Source organism: Miscanthus floridulus, chromosome 2, assembly GCF_019320115.1.
Source record: "Miscanthus floridulus cultivar M001 chromosome 2, ASM1932011v1, whole genome shotgun sequence".
In the NCBI taxonomy this organism is placed as follows: Eukaryota; Viridiplantae; Streptophyta; class Magnoliopsida; order Poales; family Poaceae; genus Miscanthus; species Miscanthus floridulus.
Window position 1 is genome coordinate 174,013,805 of NC_089581.1, and position 20,351 is coordinate 174,034,155.

Below are 20,351 nucleotides of genomic sequence, written 5' to 3' on the forward strand. Positions count from 1 at the left end.
TAGATACATAGCTTTTGTTATGCACTTAGATATACACTATGTCTAGATACATGATAAAAGCAATGTATCTAGAAAAGCCAAAACGTCTTATAATTTGGAACGGAGGGAGTAGTTGATAATGAAGCTTAGGAATGATGCCGACTCTACCATGTGGGTGTTACATGTATAGTGTTGTGTCTGTATATCTCTTTGTATAAGGGCCTCTATGCTATGCATAAGTGCCCATGTATATGTTTGGGCCTTTTCCCATCTGGAAAGTAGAGTTTGATCCTTCCTAACAGTGGGAATATGAATATGCAAATACTGGATTTGTATTGAGCCTCGCGGGCTGTTCGGTGGCTTGAATCTCTAGCAATCCTAGAAATAGTGATGGAAATTAATTTTTTTTTTGAACGCAATGGCAGGAGCTCTGCGTTTCAATTAAGATAGGGAAAAAGAGTTTATGTACAAGCAAAGACACTCCAGATGAGGGTTTAAAGCCCCCCGAAGCAGGTATAGGAGGGAAACACACACCCCAAGGGGAAACAACAGTTAAACATAATCAAGTGCTCTCTTCCTTTGCTCTATGTCTTCCTTTATCCTTGCGGCTACTTGCGGCACCGTTTGTATCTCGTTGTTGAAAATTCTCCTATTTCTCTCTTTCCAAATATTCCAAAAGGTGTAGATTACTACCCCGTTTAGTCGTCTACGTTCAGATTTTGGCACTTTCCTTGTCACCTCTTCCCACCATGCTCTGATATGGATGGGGTCTGCCTGGGGTTGTTGTTGCAGCTGAGTGAAGTTTTCCCAAGAGAGGATTTGATCCCAAACCGCCTTAGCAAAAGGGCAACATAGACATAGGTGGAGGCCGGTTTCTAAGGGACCGTTGCACAACACACAGTGTTCTTGGTGTGGCCACCCTCTCTTTTGTAGGTTGTGCGCCGTAAGAATTTTATCTTGCACTAAAATCCAGGCGAAGATCTTGCATCTATTCAGATCTGTTTTTCTTTCTTTCTTGTCCTACCACAACAACGGGATCCTTCAGATCTGTTTTTCTTTCTTTCTTGTCTCCTCTCTCTATGTTTTCTGTCATCCTAGGCACTTCGTGTGCTGGTCTGTTTCCTGTTTTTTTTTGTACTATACTTCTGTGGGTTGTTTCCCCTCTTAATGAAACACATGCATAGCACGTTCTTTAAAAAAGTGCTTTATATCAGCAAAAGTTAGCTCATTCTAACGCATAGTGAAGGTTGTTTTAAAGTACTCTTTTGGGGCATAAGCATTAGTTGTTTTTGTCTGTCATTGATTAACAAATAGGAAAATTAAGCACTAACACCAAATACTAAAGTTGAAAACCAAAGTAGTACTATCTCTAAAAAAAGGAAGTAAAACCTGTTGTAGTACATTGCTTTATCCCTTCCCATTGTTTATTCTTTGTTCCGTCTTACTTGATAACAGGTTGCCAACAATTCAGCAGGAGATGCAACAACGAAAAATACTGTATATGGGTTTGTACCTTCTCATTTGGGGTGAAGCTGCAAACTTGCGATTTATGCCAGAATGCATTTGCTACATATATCACCATGTATGATCTGAACAAAATATGAACTCCCTTACATTAATTCATTTTTTCTTTAAATAAATAAGCATATTAAGATCAATACTTAAGAAAAGTTCCTTGGAATGAATAGTTAACTTTCGAACACTTGAGCAGCATCAACTAGATGCGTTTATTCATGTAACTAATTTGGTAAGTATGATCATTTGAAAGTTAGCTAATATTAAAACTTTGGCACAATCTACTGTAACTATGCGGTCTATTATGTGCAGACATAATAGACCCTATCGAGTTAATAGACCCTATCGAGTTTTATGCAAAAACTTAATATTGTATCCATGGAACGCTCTCAGAGTTCAATAGGTGAATTAAGAAGGCTACGAATTTGTTCTTAAGAAAAAATGCATGAGTCATACATTTGTTTTGCAAGTACTTGTCTTGGATGTTAAAAGCGTAGCAAGGATGGTCCTGACAGTTCTGGTTATTGTCATAGATGGCATTTGAAATGTATGGTATGTTAGCTGGAAATGTCAGTGCCTTGACGGGTGAATATGTGAAGCCGGCCTATGGTGGTGAGAAAGAAGCCTTTCTGAAGAAAATTGTTACACCGATTTACCATACCATAGCAAAGGTGGTTTGCTCTCAGCTCTTGACTGTTATTCAATTGCATCGCTTGAGCTTTATGCTTCTTCCGGTACTGAATTTCAGTTTTTCACTACAACTTTCAGGAAGCTGAAAGGAGCAAAAGAGAGAAAGGGAATCATTCTGAGTGGAGAAACTATGATGATCTTAATGAGTACTTCTGGTACTAGTTTTTTCTTAGTCTATTTGCTTGCTCTCTAGATTTTATATTGCTAAATTTCAGGTCTGCTGACTGCTTTCGGCTTGGTTGGCCTATGCGAGCTGATGCTGACTTCTTTTGTCAACCTGATGAAAGAAATGAAGTGAGTTGGATTATGTTTTTTATCTTAGGAATTTAGCATATATCTTCATGGTATGCTCGTGTTTTTGTTGGGTTAGCAACATTTAATGTAATGAGCTGTTCAGAGCACAAGGATCAGCAAACAGAAGGGAAAGGTCAACTTCGTTGAACTACGTTCATTTTGGCACATATTCAGAAGTTTTGACAGACTGTGGAGCTTCTTTATTTTAGCTCTTCAGGTATTTATTTATATTCATCTTGTTCTGCAATAACATTTGCTGCATTATTTTGGACATTTGAAGGCTTAAGTGCATTTTATTAATAAATACTCTACAGGAAGGTACTTAACATGTTAGCTGGATGTTATATAGCTAATCTATTATTTAAGGTTTTTAATCTATGTTTTGATTGTTTCATGTAGGTTATGATAATTCTCGCTTGGGATGGAGGTTCACTAGCCAGTATTTTTTATTATGCTGTTTTCAAGAAGGTTTTGAGTATCTTTATCACTTCTGCTATACTAAATCTTGGACAAGGTTTGTAAACTTGGCATTGATCTGGTAAAGTGTCTTGATGTTCCCCAGTTATATTGTTTTTGGAACCTCCTTTGGAGAAAACTGTTACGGCGCCTAGACTTACTACGGAGGAAGTAGGGAGGCGAGCTCACTGGCCGGGGCCTGGAGATCCGGCGGCGAGCGGGCGCCGTGCTCGGCGCTGAACAGAGACGGCTCGGGCTGGGAGCCCAAGGGAGATTAGATCTCAAACCCAGGCTTATCCATTCATTAGGGAATGTGTGTGCTATATAAGCAGCTTACAAACAAACTTTCCTAAATTCACTCCTTGCCAACAACTGAACGGAAACAAAGCAAATCGACTTGATCAACTAACTGGACCGACTGACCCGGCAGGAGCCGTGGTGACCGCGCCCTGGGCGCTGTGCCGCTCGGCAAGCCTCCTCGGTGATCAGCTCTAGTCACTGTTGTGATCCCAACGGTGGTACTGTTTTCCCACCATAACATCTCTCCCCCCCTTCGGGAACAGCTCGTCCTCGAGCTGAAACGAGGGGTAGGCAGCGCGGAACGCGTCGACCGGCTCCCATGTGGCCTCTGCTGCAGGCATGCCGGCCCACTGCACCAAGATGTGCCAGGCTCCACGACGTAGGCTGGAACGGAGGACTCGCTCGGGCTGTTGCAGAGCGCGTCCATGCTGTAGTGGAGGTAGTGTCGGAGTAGTTGCCGGAGGAGTGCCGATGAAGGGCTTGAGGACACCGACATGGAAGACGTCGTGGATCCGGGCGTTCGCCGGCAGTTGTAGACGATAGGCCACTGACCCGATACGTTCCAATACCTGAAAAGGGCTGGCGTATTTGGGGCCAAGCTTCTTGCGGGCGGCCGGAAGCAGGGACTGGGTCGTGCGGTTGAGCAGACGAAGCCAGACCGAATCCCCGATGGCGAACTCCACAGCACGGTGATTAGCATCGTAATTCTTGCGTGCATATTGTTGCGCCTGCAGGAGACGATCACGGACTTCCGCGAGGAACGCGTCGCATCGGGCGAGCAGATCATCGATGGCTTCGGTGTGAGCCGAGCCCTGCTCATACGGTAGCAGGGACGGAGGGGGCTTGCCGTAGACAACCTGGAACGGCGATGTGCGCAGGGCGGAGTGAAATGAGGAGTTGTAGCAGAACTCCGCCCAGGGCAACCAGTCGAGCCATTCGCGAGGACGGTCGCCGGTGATGCAGTGGAGGTACATGGCGATCACTTTGTTCACCACTTCGGATTGGCCGTCAGTCTGGGGATGGAAGGCAGAGCTCATGCGCAACTGTACCCCGGAAAGCCGGAACAAGTCCCGCCACACACGACCTGTGAAGACGGGGTCGCGGTTGGAGACGATCGACTCCGGAAAGCCGTGGAGTCGGACGATGTCGACGAAAAACGCGCGAGCGACGGAGGCTGCCGTGTACGGGTGTCCCAGCGGAATGAAGTGCGCGTACTTGGAGAACCTGTCCACCACGGTGAGCAGCACACTCTTACCATGTACCTTCGGCAGTGCCTCGATGAAATCCATCGAGATGTCGGCCCACACCCGCGACGGCACTGGCAATGGCTGGAGAAGACCAGCCGGGTGCAGCGCCTCGGTCTTGTTGCGTTGGCAGGTGTAGCAGACCCGTACGTAGTCGTGGACGACCCGGCGATCATGTTCAACGGAGAAATCAGCACGGAGGCGCTGGAGGGTCTTTTGAATGCCCTCGTGCCCCACCGTCCCTGGTGGAGAATGAGACCGTCGCGGACACGCCACGCCTCACCGCGATCACCGTTGGCAGCGGCGTCCCTCAGTGCGCTGAGTTCAGGGGACGCCGTGATCTCTTGGCGTAGCTCGTCAAAGGGGTGGAAGGACGGGCTGGAGAGCGCAGCGAGCGATGCGGATTCCAGACAGCGGGCTGCACCCTCCAGGCTGGAAGCTGCGGCTTCCTGGCAGGCCATAGTGTCGCCATCACGACGGGACAGCGCGTCTGCGATCGTGTTCAGCCGGCCCGGTCGGTATTCCACCCTGAAATCAAAGCCAAACAATTTGCTAATCCAGTGGTGCTGGGGTATCGTGGAGAGGCGCTGGTCCAACATGAACTTGAGCGCGTAATGATCTGTGCGCACGATGAATGCGCGCCCGCACAAGTACGGCCGCCAGTGGCTCACTGCCTGAACCAGGCCAATGAGCTCGCGCTCGTAGGCGGTGACTTTCATGTGCCGCGCCGCGAATGGCCGGCTGAAGAACGCCAGCGGCCCTTCTCCCTGGTGCAAGACGGCGCCGAAGCCAGACCCTGATGCGTCGCAATCCACGATGAAGTCCTTGGTGAAATCTGGAAGTTGGAGGACCGGTGCAGTAGATAGGGCGGCCTTCAGCGCCGCGAAGGCCGTGGTGGCCTCCTCTGTCCACCGGAACCCGTCCCTCTTGAGCAGCAACGTCAGCGGGGCGGCGATGGCGCCGAAATTCTTGATAAAACGGCGGTAGTATCCGGCGAGACCGAGGAAGCCGCGCAGTCCATGCGCAGAACGCGGCAGCGGCCAGGCGGTGACTGCTTCCACCTTGGCGCTGTCCATGGCCACGCCATTGGCCAAAATCACATGGCCCAAGTACTGGACCGACGAGGCTGCAAACGCGCACTTAGAACGCTTGACGTGGAGGTGGTGCGCACGCAGGACGTCGAGGACGGCGCGGAGATGTTGGAGGTGTTCGGTCCAGGACGAGCTATAGATCAAGATGTCGTCGAAGAAGACGAGCACACACCGGCGAAGGAACGGCTGCAGGACAAAGTTCATTAGCGCTTGGAACGTGGCCGGAGCGTTGGACAGGCCGAATGGCATGACCAAGAACTCGAAGTGGCCATGGTGGGTGTGGAACGCCGTCTTGGCCACGTCGTCGGGGTGGACGCGGACTTGGTGATAGCCCGAGCGGAGGTCAAGTTTGGTGAAGAAGCGTGCCCCGCGGAGCTCATCTAAAAGCTCCTCGACGACCGGAATCGGAAACTTGTCCTTCACTGTGGCGGAGTTGAGGGCGCGGTAGTCCACGCAGAAGCGCCATGACGCGTCCTGCTTCTTGACTAGCAGCACCGGTGCTGAGAACGGCGATGTACTTGGGCGTATGATGCCCTGGTTGAGCATGTCGGCGCACTGCTTCTCCAGTTCATCCTTCTGGAGTTGAGGGTACCGATAGGGCCGCACCGCCACCGGTTCTGTGTTGGCCTTGAGGTAAATGCGGTGGTCTCACGGGCGTGCCGGGGGTAGGCCGGCCGGAGAGGCGAAGACGTCATTGTACGTGCTCAGGAGCCGGTCCAGCAGGACTGGTTCGAGGCCACGCGCCGCGTGGACGCGCGCGGCGTGGAGTCGGCCTGTCGTAGGAGTGGTGGTGCGGGTGGAACCAAGCCCCTTCCAGAGGACTCGCCGGCCGTGGTGCACGAAGGACATGCATAGGTCGTCGAAATCCCAGAGGATGGGACCCAGTGCGCGCAGCCAAGAGACGCCGAGCGCCATGTCATGGCAGTCCAGGGGGATGGCGAAGCAGTCCACCGTGAAGAACTCCTCTCCGATCCGCAAGGCGACGTCGCGGGCGAAGCCCTGGCACGCGACGCGGTCGCCATTCGCCACAGTGACGTGCGCGCCGTGGCTGTCCCGGAAGCAGAGGTCGGCGCGGCGGGCGGCGGGAAGGCTGATGAAATTGTGCGTTGAATCGGAGTCCAGGAGCGCCCTGAACTCGTGGACACCGATCTGGACGCGGAGTTGCATAGTGTCCTCCGTTCGAATTCCTGTGATCGCCGAGAGGGAGATCAGGGGCTCCTTGGGGTCGAAGGCCGACTGGGATGTTGCCGCGGTGGCCGGCACGGTGTCGACCTCTTCGGGTTCCTCAACGATGTAGTCCGACGCCTCGAGGAAGAACAGGCGGGCACACTTGTGACCGCGCACATAGGGCTCGTCACAATTGTAGCAGAGGCCTTGCTTGCGTTGCTCTGCCATCTCGTCTGGCGACAGTCGCTTGAAGGTGCGCGGGGCCGTTGTGGTCGCTGATGATGATGATGACGAGGCCGCAACACCCTGGGCTGACACTGGTGTCGGTAGCGCCTGCTGCCCCCTAGTATTGCGGCGCGGCGCACGACCCGGCGGCGCAGGCAGGGCAAGGAGAGCCGGAGCATTGCGCCTTTCGTACGCACGCGCCAGCTGCATGGCGCGCTGGAGGTCCTGTGGGTCATGCAACTTGACGTTGACGCGGATGTGGTCTGGCAGTCCGCCGGTGAATAGCTGTGCCTTCTGGAGTGGCGAGAGGTGGCCCGCGTGCGCCGCACGAGCCTGGAACGCGTCCATGTATGCGTCCACCGTGGAGGTGAATGGTAGCCTCGCCAGGTCGGCCAAGTGGTTGGTGCTGAGCGGAGGTCCGAAGCGCTGCTGACATAGGCCCCGGAACTCCTTCCACGTCGGCCGACCGGTGTTGTTCTCCAGGACAAGGTACCACTGCAGCGCCGTTCCGGTGAGATGGTATGAGGCGAGCCAGACTCGATCGGCGTAACGTGTCTGCTGGCCAAAGAAGAACTGCTCGCACTTGTTCAACCATCCGAGCGGGTCCTCTTTGCCATCGAACGTGGGAAAGGAGAGTTTGTGGAAACGAGGAACGGTGTTGCCGGCTGGTTCGGGTGGCGGGTATGGTAGTGGTGGTGGGAAGGGCTTGTGGGCAGCAGACATGGCCGCGGACGTTGGAGGAAAAGGAGCACCCTGCATGATGGAAGACAGGGATGGTATAGGTGAGGGTGATGGTGGAAAGGAGATGTGCGCGATAGGTACACCCAGCAATGGTGGAGGCGGTGGAAGGGACGACATGTTGCCGGCCGTGGCAGAGGGTGGGCTGCTGGAACCGTGCTGCGGGGAGGGATGGCCGGGTGCCTGCAGCGCCGGGATGCCGCCATACCCAGGCAGCCCGAACGGTGAAGACGCACGTGGCGATGGCTGGCCCTCGAGGGCTGAGACGCGCAGCGACAAGTCGCCGATCTGACGCTGCATGCCGTAGATGGCCGTGGTTAGTTGGTGGAGTGCCTCCGCGGCCGAGAGAGGCTGCTGAGGTGCTTGCGTACCCAAAGGCAGAGGCGCCGAGAGTACGATGGCGGTGGAGAAGCTGGGAACGGAGGGCGCGGCGGTGGAGCTGGTGGGATCGGCATTGGTGGTGGCGGCGGCGGAGGGCGGGATGGGCGGGGTAGGTGCCGAGGACGACATGGTCTCTGATACCAGGTTGTTACGGCGCCTAGACTTGCTACGGAGGAAGTAGGGAGGCGAGCTCACTGGCCGGGGCCTGGAGATCCGGCGACGAGCGGGCGCCGTGCTCGGCGCTGAACAGAGACGGCTCGGGCTGGGAGCCCAAGGGAGATTAGATCTCAAACCCAGGCTTATCCATTCATTAGGGAATGTGTGTGCTATATAAGCAGCTTACAAACAAACTTTCCTAAATTCACTCCTTGCCAACAACTGAACGGAAACAAAGCAAATCGACTTGATCAACTAACTGGACCGACTGACCCGGCAGGAGCCGTGGTGACCGCGCCCTGGGCGCTGTGCCGCTCGGCAAGCCTCCTCGGTGATCAGCTCTAGCACTGTTGTGATCCCGACGGTGGTACTGTTTTCCCACCATAACAAAAACATTCTATTTTTCTAAGTCAGGGTTATTTTTCATATATTTTTTTTTAGAGTTTGACATATTATATGTGTGCTTTGCCATGCCGATAAGGTATCAGATGAAAGCCCATATGGGATGATAGGCATTTATACTATGCCATATTACATACACAAATCCATTATTGTTGGTTCTGATATCCTTTGTACTACATGCATTTGCATATTAGGCTGAAGAACCATAGAAGATTCAACATTCTTATCATTTTTCGAACTTTGTTCTTTAGTGTTGTAGCATCTTGGGAATATATTTAAAACCCACAAACTGGCAAGAACGTTACAATAGTAATTACAACATTGTTAGTCCTGGTTGACAAGTCACTTTTTTTGTTTTTGCTTATCTCAGCCTTTTGTCAGCTTGTCACTCTAGTAGATAATCATGGTGGTAATAAGATAAGAAGATGAAGATTTTCTGTAATTATTAAAATATATAGAACACAAATTTTTATTTGCCCGAGCTAGTAGTGAAGTAATAAGATCTTTCACTGAACATAAACCTGTTGTACCATCCTGCCATAATTATTACACAGTGTTCGAAATCAGCTCTGTTTTGAATAACTCCCTCTGTTATTTACAGCTACACTTGATATTATCTTTAATTGGAAGGCCAGGAGAACAATGGAATTTGCAGTTAAGCTGAGATATGTTCTAAAATTCACAATGGCAGCCTTGTGGGTGGTACTATTGCCAGTTACATATGCTTACACCTGGGAAAATCCAACTGGAATTATCAGAATCATCAAAAGCTGGTTCGGAAATGGTCGAAACCACCCGCCACTATTTGTTGTTTCAGTAGTCATATATTTGTCACCCAGTATGCTTTCTGCTATTCTTTTTCTTCTTCCATTTCTACGCCGGAGCCTTGAAAGTTCAGACTTCAAGCTTGTGAGGTTGATCATGTGGTGGTCTCAGGTGAACTTGAAATTTTAATAAATTACACTACCCATCCCTTAGTTCTGAATTATCATTTCACTTTAGTGTACCAGGTTTTATATTATGTTGACCTAAACCTTTGTGTTTGGACTAGTTTTTGTCTCTTAGTACAATGATATCAGTTCTCCTATGTACTACAGAAAAAATATCTTTTTTACCTGAACATTATCTTGACCCTTGAAGAAAATATGTTTCATTTGCCAGTTTTCTTTCAGTTGCAATTTTTTGAAAGACATATAGGATGTTCTAAGTTTCATTGAGTGGTGGTGCTGCACATTGCAGCAAATTGAAAGCATCGCCACAAGGGTTTCAATTCTTTAGTGGTGATGGTGGCATGGTGGGTTTGGAAACATAGGAATGCCTGTGTCTTTGAAGGGACCTCACCTAATGTTAATGCTCTCATGCAAGAAATTAGGGGTGAGGCAAAATTGTGGTGTATCTCTGGGGCTAAAGGTCTTAGACATATTTGCCATAGTGTGGTGTTTAGGTTGCTAGTCGAAGTTTATTGTTTTCCCGACTAGTCATTCATGTAAAATCATGCCCTAATGGGCTTTATGAGTCTTCTTAGACTCCTATTTAATATAATGATGCGCAAGCTCTCCTGCATATCCGAGAAAAAAATATAGCAGCCAAGATGATGGATACTAACTTAGAATTGTATATTTTTACTTAAATAACCTTTTGGGGTATTTTACTTTTAGGTAATTAACATTGTTTTACTTATTTGTTTCTATGTTGGAACTAATGTAGAAGTTTTTTTATAATGCTGATTTATAGTTGAACATCATGAACTAATGTTGTGTGTCTTCATGCAGCCTCGTCTGTTTGTTGGTAGGGGGATGCATGAAAGTGCTTTCTCACTTTTCATGTAAGAATACATGCTTTTGTGTGTGCTTGTACATGAATGCAACTTATTTAGCAAAACTATTTTAATTAGAAAGATAGGTACCAGTTTATTATCTTTTAATTTAACACAATGATCTTGATTTGTATTTTTAGGTACACCATGTTCTGGATTGCTCTTCTCTTGATAAAGTTTGCATTTAGCTACTATGTGGAGGTAGTTCTACACACAATTTTGTTTTGCCATGGTTTATTTCATTAATCATCAATTCAACGAAGTCAATACAATGCATTTGGTAGCCAAACATACGACTATGCATGTGCCTTCAAATTGAAGCCGTCTGTAGTCATTTCACATATTCATATCTACTATTAGTTATTATTTGTCATTTTTTTTGCCAAAGGGCGCCTAGTCCAAGCGGTTAGGTGGCCCGGCGGCACTCCTCAGGTCCTGAGTGTTAGAGTTATTAGTCCCTATTTATTGTTGCCAATTCCCTAGGCTAGACTGGCCCCTTGGGGCGCCGCCTCCAGGCTAGCCAGGCCCTTTGGGCTCTCTTGTACTCTCTATATATGTAACACCTCTGCTGTAATCATTCATTAAGCTAATCAATCTCGGCCTTTGGCTTCTATCATGGTATCAGACGCTCTCTCCTGAGCCGTACCGCCCACCCTCCGTTTCCGCTCTCCCAGGTGCGCGCGCGTTTCCCAGGCGCACGCGCCCTCTCGGCCGCTGCGCGCGCCGCTCTTCTCGGCGCCCGCGTCCGCCCGTTCGCTCGCCGCGCCCGTCTCCTCTCTCCGCCCGGCTCCCGCGCGCGCGCCCCTCGGTTGGCCGTCTCCCGCACGCACCCATGGCCGCCACCTCCGCCTCCGGTGTCCTGGGTGCCTCCGCCGCAGCCAAGCTCCGCGACGAGGCACTCGCCGCCGCCCAGAAGCTGGAAGATGAGGCTACTTCCCTGCGCTCCACCAACACCGAGTGCAGCCTGGCCCTTCAGGCGGAGGCTGACCTCCTCAAGAACGCCGCCGCGGCCCAGGAGCGCGTTCGCCTCGCCGCCGCCGCTCTCGCCAAAGAGCGCGCGCAGGCAGACGCCCTGGAGCAGCAGGCCGCGGCCCTCCGGGAGCGCATTCGCGGCGACTCCCATCGCGACGAGGACCCGCAGGACGATGACGACGCCCGCTCCTTCTCCTCTGAAGCAGCCGCCATCGCCCATCTACACAGCCAGGCTGCCGCCGTCCAGAATATCAAGAACCTGATCCCGATCGTCCTCGATCTTCAGGCTTCCAACTACTCCAAGTGGCGCGGCTACGTCCTCCTCGGCCGCTTTGCCCTGAAGGATCACGTCCTCTGCGACGACTCCCGCCTCTACGATCCGGCGTGGTCCCGTATGGACTGCGTCGCTGTCTCCTGGATCTTCAACACCATCTCCCCCGACCTTCTGGACGTCGTCCACGAGCGGGAAGGCATCACCGCTCGGGGAGCATGGCTCGGGCTGGAGCAGCAGTTCCTAAACAATCGCGAGTCCCGCGCCATGCTCCTCGATGCCGAATTTCGCACTCTCTGCCAGGGTGCCCTCTCCGTCGACGACTTCTGCCGCAAGATGAAGACCATGGCCGATGCACTTGCTGATCTTGGCGAGCCCGTCCAGGAGCGCACCCTCGTGCTGAATGTCCTGCGCGGCCTCAATGAACGTTTCCAGTTCATGTCTCAACTCGTCACCCGCCAGCGACCATTCCCTTCCTTCGCCGACGTTCGTGCCGACCTGCGCCTGGCCGAGCTCAACATGGCACCGCCTTTGGCGCCTCTTTCAGCTCTCGTCGCCTCTACGCCCCCCTAGGACGCCCACCCTTGCTGCTGCGTCCCCGCGACCTCCACCAGCTGCGGGGGGGGGGGGGGGGGGGCTCCGGCTGGTGGCAACAGCGGTGGTGGCCGGCATCGCCGCGGTGGTCACGGCCAAGGCAACTCAACTGGCGGCCCACAGCCCACCGGCCGACCGGCGGTCCTCCTGGTGGCCCACAGTGGCCCTCCTTCCTCAACCCGTGGACTGGGTCCATTCATATGTGGCCTGGGTCCTCCTCCGGCGACTCTCGCGGCCCACCACCGCGCCCTGGCCAGCCACCACAGCAGGCCATGATGGCTGGCCCTGCTGCCCCCGGCGCATATTATCCTCCGGCGCCGGCCGCCTTCTACCAGCCGCCCGCCTCGGCGCCCCCGTCTGCGTGGTCTCCATGGGATCCTCAGGCGCTCGCCAACGCGTTCAGCACCGTCTCCCTCACTCCGCCGCCGAGCGTCTCGGACTGGGTCGTCGATTCGGGAGCTTCTTCCCACATCGCTTCTAACTCCGGTATGGTCACTTTGTCACCATCCTCCTTCCCCTCCATTGTTGTCGGCAATGGAGCCACTTTACCGGTCATGGGTACTGGCTACTCCACTCTCCCTGGCCCCTTTCACCTTAATAATGTTCTTGTTGCCCCTGATATTATAAAAAATCTTCTCTCTGTTAGACAGTTTACCACTGATAATCTTGTTTCTATTGAATTTGACCCTCTTGGTATTTCTGTGAAGGATCTCCGTTCCAAGAACGTCCTCCTTCGATGTAACAGCTCGGGGCCTCTGTACACCCTGCAGCTTCCATCATCATCCTCCGGCTCCTGCGCTCTCGTAGCCACTCCATCTCCGACCACTTGGCATCGCCGCCTCAAACACCCCGGCAAAGCCGCCCTTCAGCGTCTTGCTCAAACCTCTTCTATCGTGTGCAGCAAACTTGATGATGATTCTATCTGCCATGCGTGTCAGCTTGGGCGCCATGTTCGCTTTCCCTTCACTAGTTCCCTGTCTAGAGCAATAAAAAATTTTGACTTAATTCATTGTGATCTGTGGACATCACCTGTCATCAGTGTATCTGGTTTTAAATATTATTTAGTCATTATTGATGATTGCTCACACTTTGTTTGGACATTTCCTCTTCGCCTGAAATCTGACACTTTCCCTGTTCTCTCCAATTTCTTTGCTTTCGTGCTCACTTAGTTCAGGTGCGTTATCAAGGCTGTGCAATGTGATAATGGCCGCGAGTTTGATAACTCTGCGTCTCGTGCTTTCTTCCTTGCTAAAGGTGTCTCTCTCCGCATGTCCTGCCCCTACACCTCACAGCAGAATGGCAAAGCCGAATACATGATTCGCACCATTGATGGATAAGTCTCATGTGTGGCTGGTCTTTGTGGGGCTATGATGCTCACATGGTCATGGTCCTTGTGGCTGTTATTTTGTTTTTAGGACAGCATCTTAGACTATAGGACAGCATCTTAGACTAGAGGACAGCATATTAGCATCTTAGACTAGCATCTTAGACTAGCATCTTGGCATATGCTTGGCTGGCTAGCAGCCTATAAATATGTAACCCCAACCCCTCAGGTTGGTATGGCATTTGTGTGAGCTTGTGTGAGAAATAGACAAGAAAATTGCCCCAACTCCTAGTGTCGTCCTCTCTCGATGAGAGTAAGAATTCTCCTACTACCAAAAGTGAGAATTCAGCGACTAACAACTGGTATCAGAGCCGTATTATCCTGTAGCCTAAGCATCTCTTGCTCATCTTATCTCCCAGCCCCACAACAGCCCCAGCTGTTGGCAGCAGCAGCTCCTCCGGCCGCTCCTGTTCACTCCTCTCCTAGCTCGTTTGAAGCAGCCCTCTCCCCACGCAGCAGCCCCCCGGTAGCGCGTCATGTCCGCAGGGCAGTCTCAGCGCTCGGTCGCCTCGAGCACGCGGCGTCGGCAGGAGGCCGAACTTGCCGCGGCAGAGGAACGCGAGCGAGCAGCGGCAGAGACCGCTGCGGCGGCGGCAAGGGCGTCGAGGCTGGCAGCGGCGGAGCTGGCAGCAGCCAGAGAGGAGGCGGAGGCAGCGGCGGCGGCGAATGCAGCGCGTGCGGCGGCAGCGGAGGTCGAGGCTCTGCGCGGCAGCATCGACAGCTCCATTTCCGCTGACGACACCGCCGACGCGGACCTCGAGCTGCTAGGGAGGGAGGCAGCGCGAGCGCGGGCGGCGCAGTGGGCAGCCGCGCACGTCCACGAGCGTGGCGGTAGCCCAGACAGGCGCGGACGCGCCGGCGGCGCTCCTGGAGGAGGCGCGCACGGCGGTGGCGCTCCTGGGGCAGCCGCGCACGCCCATGAGCGCGGCGGCAGCCCAGACAGGCGCGGACGCGCCGGTGGCGCTCCTGGAGGAGGCGCGCACGGCAACGGTGGCGGACGGGTCGATGGAGAGCGCGGCCTTCACAGGCAGCGTGGCTCTCTCTCCCCGGATCGGTACCGACGGGTCGATGGAGAGCGTGGCCTTCACAGGCAGCGTGGCTCTCTCTCTCCGGATCGGCACCGTGGTTACCACGGGCTCCAGGCTGTTGTCAGGGACATCGGTCCCGGTGGTGGGTGGCCCACCCTCACCAAGACCAACTACGTCGAGTGGGCTGCGGTGATGAGGGTAAAGCTCCAGGTGCGGCACATGTGGGAGGCAGTCCGGTACGGCGACGTCGACTACGACCTAGATCGACGGGCGCTGGATGCTCTCATCGCTGCAGTCCCGCCCAAGATGCAGTTCTCGCTTACCAGCAAGCGGACTGCCAAGGAGGCTTGGGACGCCATCGCTGCGGCACGCATCGGCAGCGACCGCGCCCGCAAGTCCACGCTGCAGGCACTTCGCAAGGAGTGGGAGAACCTGGCCTTCAAGCCAGGTGAGGACGTTGATGACTTTGCTCTCCGTCTCAACACTCTGTTGCAGAAGATGGTGCAGTTCGGCGACGACACCTACGGCGAGGAGAGAGCTGTCGAAAAGCTCTTCCGCTGCGTCCCCGAGAAGTACAAGCAGATGGCTCGCTCGATCGAGTCGCTGCTGGATCTCTCCACGATGTCGATCGAGGAGGCGATAGGTCGCCTCAAGGTCGTCGACAGTGATGAGCCACAGTCCCTCTCGGGGCCCATCACCACTGGCGGGAAGCTCCTTCTCACTAGGGAGCAGTGGCTTGCCAGCCAAGGTGACCGGAGGAAGGGGGAGCCTTCTTCCGCGACAGGCGGCCGCAAGCTTGGCAAGCCACGCAAGGCGCGCAGAGACGCCCAGGCCGGGGCGCGAGGACGTGCCGAGGGTGATGCCCTAGATGCTCTAACTTATTGCGGTGACACTAGATGCTCTAACTTATTGCATATGCATTTAGGATGTAGTGGAGTGCTAACACCCTTGATAACATTTGTGAAAATATGCTAACACATGTGCACAAGGTGCTTGCAGGGTTGAGATGGGTTTGGGTCCCTCTCTATTGCGCCGGATGCAAAATTCTTGGTGATTGGCTCATTGGAGCAAGGGTGAAGAAGTTAGAAGTGAAAACGAGTTGGTCGCAAAGATGCCAGCGTCGGTCAACTGACCGGACGCTAGATCTGAATGCACCGGACGCTGGCAGGCTGCGTCCGGTCTCGCTGACGTACGGTGACACAGTAGCTGGAATGTGACCGGACGCTGGCTGCGTCCGATCGCATTCGACCGGACGCGTCCGGTCATGCTCGGGAGCTTACTGGAAACGATCGGACGCTGGGCCTTCAGCGTCCGGTCAGTTTATACCGGAGCGTCCGGTCAGGTCAAGTGACCGTTGGAATCAGGACACGTGGTCGTCTGCGAGCGACCGGACGCTGAGGTCCAACGTCCGGTCAACACGACTGGAGCGTCCGGTCAGAACGCGTTTTGCCCAGTGAAGGGGTATAACGGCTCTATTTGATGGGGGCTCTATTTATAGCCCCATGGCCGGCTCAAGGGATAGCTCTTGCACATTTTCATTGACATAGCAACCTTGTGAGCCTAGCCAAAGGACTCCCACTCATCTACATCATTGATTCATCATCATAGTGAGATTGGGAGTGATCCAAGTGCATTGCTTGAGTGATTGCATCTAGAGGCACTTGGTGTTCGTGTTTTGCTGCGGATTTCTCTTGTTACTCTTGGTGGTTGCCGCCACCTAGACGGCTTGGAGCAGCGAGGATCGTCGAGCGGAGGTGGTGATTGTCTCCGGCTCCGATCGTGGTGATTGTGAGGGGTTCTTGACCTTTCCCCGGCGGAGCGCCAAAAGGTACTCTAGTGGATTGCTCGTGGCTTGTGTGATCCTCATCTTGTGTTGGTTGTGCGGCACCCTTTTGAGGGTTTGGCGTGTGAAGCCAATTAGCGCGTGAACCTCCAAGTGAGTGAATCGCCACAACGAGGACTAGCTTGCCGGCAAGCAAGTGAACCTCGGTAAAAAATCATTGTCTTCATCATTGATTCCAAGGTGATTGGTCATCATTGTTATTCATCTTCGTGATTGATTGGTTCATTCATCTACACGGCGGTATAACCCTCTTAATCACTCTCTTTACTTTACCGCAAACTAGTTGACAAGCTCTTTAGTGTAGCTAGTTGTGAGAGCTTGCATGCTTGGTTGGTGTGGCTCTTTAGTTAGCCTTTGAGAGCACACTAACATAGGGTAGTGTCATTGCTCTTGTGTGAATTGACACTATCTAAACTAGAATTGTGGTAGGTGGCTTGCATTTTGAGTAGGCTAGCGCAACACTCGCTTCGCCTCATAATTGTCTAACCATTTGGTTAAGTGGTGTTGTAGAAATTTTTATTAGGCTATTCACCCCCCCTCTAGCCATTAGGACCTTTCAGCTGCGCACCGACAACGGCGGCGAATTCACGGCGGCTGAATTCGCGTCGTACTGCGCTGACGAGGGCATTCAGCGCCACTACTCCGCGCCATACAGCCCGCAGCAGAACGGCGTCGTCGAGCGGCGCAACCAGATGGTTGTGGGGATGGCTCGGGCCCTCCTCAAGCAGAGGCGGATGCCGGCTGTCTTCTGGGGAGAGGCGGTGGTGACGGCCGTCTACATCCTCAACCGCTCGCCTACCAAGGCGCTCGACGGCAGGACGCCGTACGAGGCTTGGCATGGGCGCAAGCCGGCGGTCTACCAGTTGCGGGTCTTCGGCTGCCTCGCGTTCGCCAAGGAGCTTGGCCACATCAGCAAGCTCGACGACAGGAGCACTCCGGGAGTGTTCATCGGCTACGCAGAGGGCTCGAAGGCCTACCGCATCCTCGACCCGAAGACACAGCGTGTGCGCACGGCGCGCGACGTTGTATTCGACGAAGGGCGAAGATGGGCGTGGGACAAGGCAGTGGACGACGGCTCGGCTCCGACGTACGACGACTTCACTGTCGAGTACGTTCACTTCGAGAGAGCTGGGGGAGTAGGCAGTTCTTCTTCGGCGAGCGCGTCTACCCCAGTCTCCGAGCCTCCACCGACCCCGGCACCTGCTACTCCGACAGCACCACGCTCTCCAACCAGGACCTCGGCTGCGATGAGCTCTTCGCCGGCTCCACCACAGCCGGCAACGCCACGCACTCCTGCACCGACAGGCACCACTCCGGGCACGTCTACTCCACCACCAGCTCGTGTCGAGCACGGCCCGGTTGAGCTCGCTACTCCGCTCTCTCACGACAAGGAGCGCGTCGACGCGTACCACGACGGCGAGCCGTTGCGGTACCGTACGGTGGAGAACCTTCTCGGCGACCAGCCGGTGCCGGGACCGGTGCCTCACGACCTGGAGGCGCAGTTGCACCTTGCGTGTGACGACGGCGAGCCTCGGTCGTTTGCAGAGGCCGAGAGACACGCGGCATGGCGCGCCGCGATGCAGTTGGAGATGGATGCGGTTGAGAAGAACCGCACCTGGGAGCTTGCTGACCTTCCTCATGGTCACCGCGTGATCACCCTTAAGTGGGTGTACAAGTTGAAGAGGGATGAAGCCGGCGCCATCGTCAAGCACAAGGCTCGCTTGGTGGCACGAGGTTTCGTGCAGCAGGAGGGGGTCGACTTCGACGACGCCTTTGCTCCCGTGGCACGGATGGAGTCCGTGCGACTCCTCCTTGCGCTAGCTGCCCAGGAGGGCTGGCGTGTTCATCACATGGACGTCAAGTCGGCGTTCCTTAACGGCGACTTGAAGGAGGAGGTCTACGTGCACCAGCCGCCGGAATTTACGATCCCCGGCAAGGAGGGCAAGGTGCTCCGCCTGCGCAAGGCCCTCTATGGCTTGCGGCACGCACCGAGGGCGTGGAATGCCATGCTGGATTCCACACTAAAGGGGATGGGCTTCGAGCAAAGCCCGCACGAGGCGGCCATCTACCGACGGGGCAATGGAGGTAATGCCCTGCTGGTGGGTGTCTACGTCGACGACTTGGTGATCACCGGCACCAAGGATGCGGAGGTGGCGGCATTCAAGGAAGAGATGAAGGCCACCTTCCAGATGAGTGACCTGGGGCCTCTCTCCTTCTACCTGGGAATCGAGGTACACCAGGATGACTCTGGGATCACGCTTCGACAGACCGCCTACGCCAAGCGCGTCGTTGAGCTAGCTGGGCTCACCGACTGCAACCCAGCTCTCACTCCAATGGAGGAGAGGCTGAAGCTGAGCCGCGACAGCACGACGGAGGAGGTGGACGCTACACAGTACCGGCGCCTTGTGGGGAGCCTTCGCTACCTCGCCCACACACGGCCGGACTTGGCATTCTCCGTCGGCTACGTTAGTCGGTTCATGCAGCGACCGACGACGGAGCACCAGCAGGCTGTGAAGAGGATCATCCGCTACGTTGCGGGGACTCTCGACTACGGCCTCTACTACCCGAGGTGTCCTGGGGCGGCACACTTCGTCGGGTACAGTGACAGCGACCACGCCGGCGACATCGACACCAGCAAGAGCACGAGCGGGATCCTCTTCTTCCTCGGCAAGTGCCTCGTTAGCTGGCAGTCGGTCAAGCAGCAGGTGGTGGCCCTGTCCAGCTGCGAGGCCGAGTACATAGCGGCCTCCACCGCTTCGACTCAGGCGCTCTGGCTCGCTCGACTGCTTGGTGATCTCATCGGCAGAGACACTAGAGCGGTGGAGCTCAGGGTGGACAGCAAGTCCGCTCTGGCCTTGGCAAAGAACCCCGTGTTCCACGAACGCAGCAAGCACATCCGGGTGAGGTACCACTTCATCCGAGGCTGTTTGGAGGAAGGGAGCATCAAGGCGACCTACATCAACACCAAGGACCAGCTTGCGGACCTGCTCACCAAGCCCCTTGGGAGGATCAAGTTCCTTGAGCTCTGCTCCAGGACCGGGATGGTTCAACTCTCCCACAAGACGACGCACAAGACTTAGGGGGAGAATGATGGATAAGTCTCATGTGTGGCTGGTCTTTGTGGGGCTATGATGCTCACATGGTCATGGTCTTTGTGGCTGTTATTCTGTTTTTAGGACAACATCTTAGACTATAGGACAACATCTTAGACTAGAGGACAGCATCTTAGCTAGGACAGCATATTAGCATCTTAGACTAGCATCTTAGACTAGCATCTTGGCATATCCTTGGCTGGCTAGCAGCCTATAAATATGTAACCCCAACCCCTCAGGTTGGTATGGCATTTGTGTGAGCTTGTGTGAGAAATAGACAAGAAAATTGCCCCAACTCCTAGTGTCATCCTCCCTCGATGAGAGTAAGAATTCTCCTACTACCAAGAGTGAGAATTCAGCGACTAACAACCATCAACAACACCACCCGCACCTTGTTGTTCCAAGCTTCCATGCTCTCATATTGGGCCGATGCTCTCGCCACAGCCACCCACCTCATCAATCGCCTCCCCACCAAAACCTTGCACATGAGCACCCCCTTCTTCGCTCTCCACGGCACCCTTCCCTCCTATCATGATCTCCGGACCTTTGGATGCTCCTGCTATCCAAATCTCACCGCCACGGCCCCTCACAAGCTGGCCCCTCGGTCCACTTTGTGCGCCTTCCTCGGCTACTCTCCGGATCACAAGGGTTATCGGTGCCTTGACCTTACCACCAATCGGGTCATCATCTCTCGCCACGTTGTCTTCGACGAA

General features: G+C 54.1%; 1 protein-coding gene across 7 annotated transcripts in view; it reads left to right on the top strand.

Moving 5' to 3' along the window:
* Positions 1–20,351, top strand: part of LOC136535754 (callose synthase 3-like) — a 49,270-nt gene that overhangs the window by 3,971 nt on the left and 24,948 nt on the right. For all 7 annotated transcript variants that reach the window (XM_066528136.1, XM_066528139.1, XM_066528137.1 and 4 more), the window contains 9 exons: positions 1,435–1,561; positions 2,028–2,165; positions 2,263–2,339; positions 2,400–2,478; positions 2,582–2,695; positions 2,878–2,992; positions 9,240–9,574; positions 10,411–10,463; positions 10,595–10,655. In XM_066528136.1, the coding sequence (XP_066384233.1) occupies positions 1,435–1,561; positions 2,028–2,165; positions 2,263–2,339; positions 2,400–2,478; positions 2,582–2,695; positions 2,878–2,992; positions 9,240–9,574; positions 10,411–10,463; positions 10,595–10,655 (1,099 nt within the window). The remainder of the gene's footprint in view (positions 1–1,434; positions 1,562–2,027; positions 2,166–2,262; positions 2,340–2,399; positions 2,479–2,581; positions 2,696–2,877; positions 2,993–9,239; positions 9,575–10,410; positions 10,464–10,594; positions 10,656–20,351) is intronic.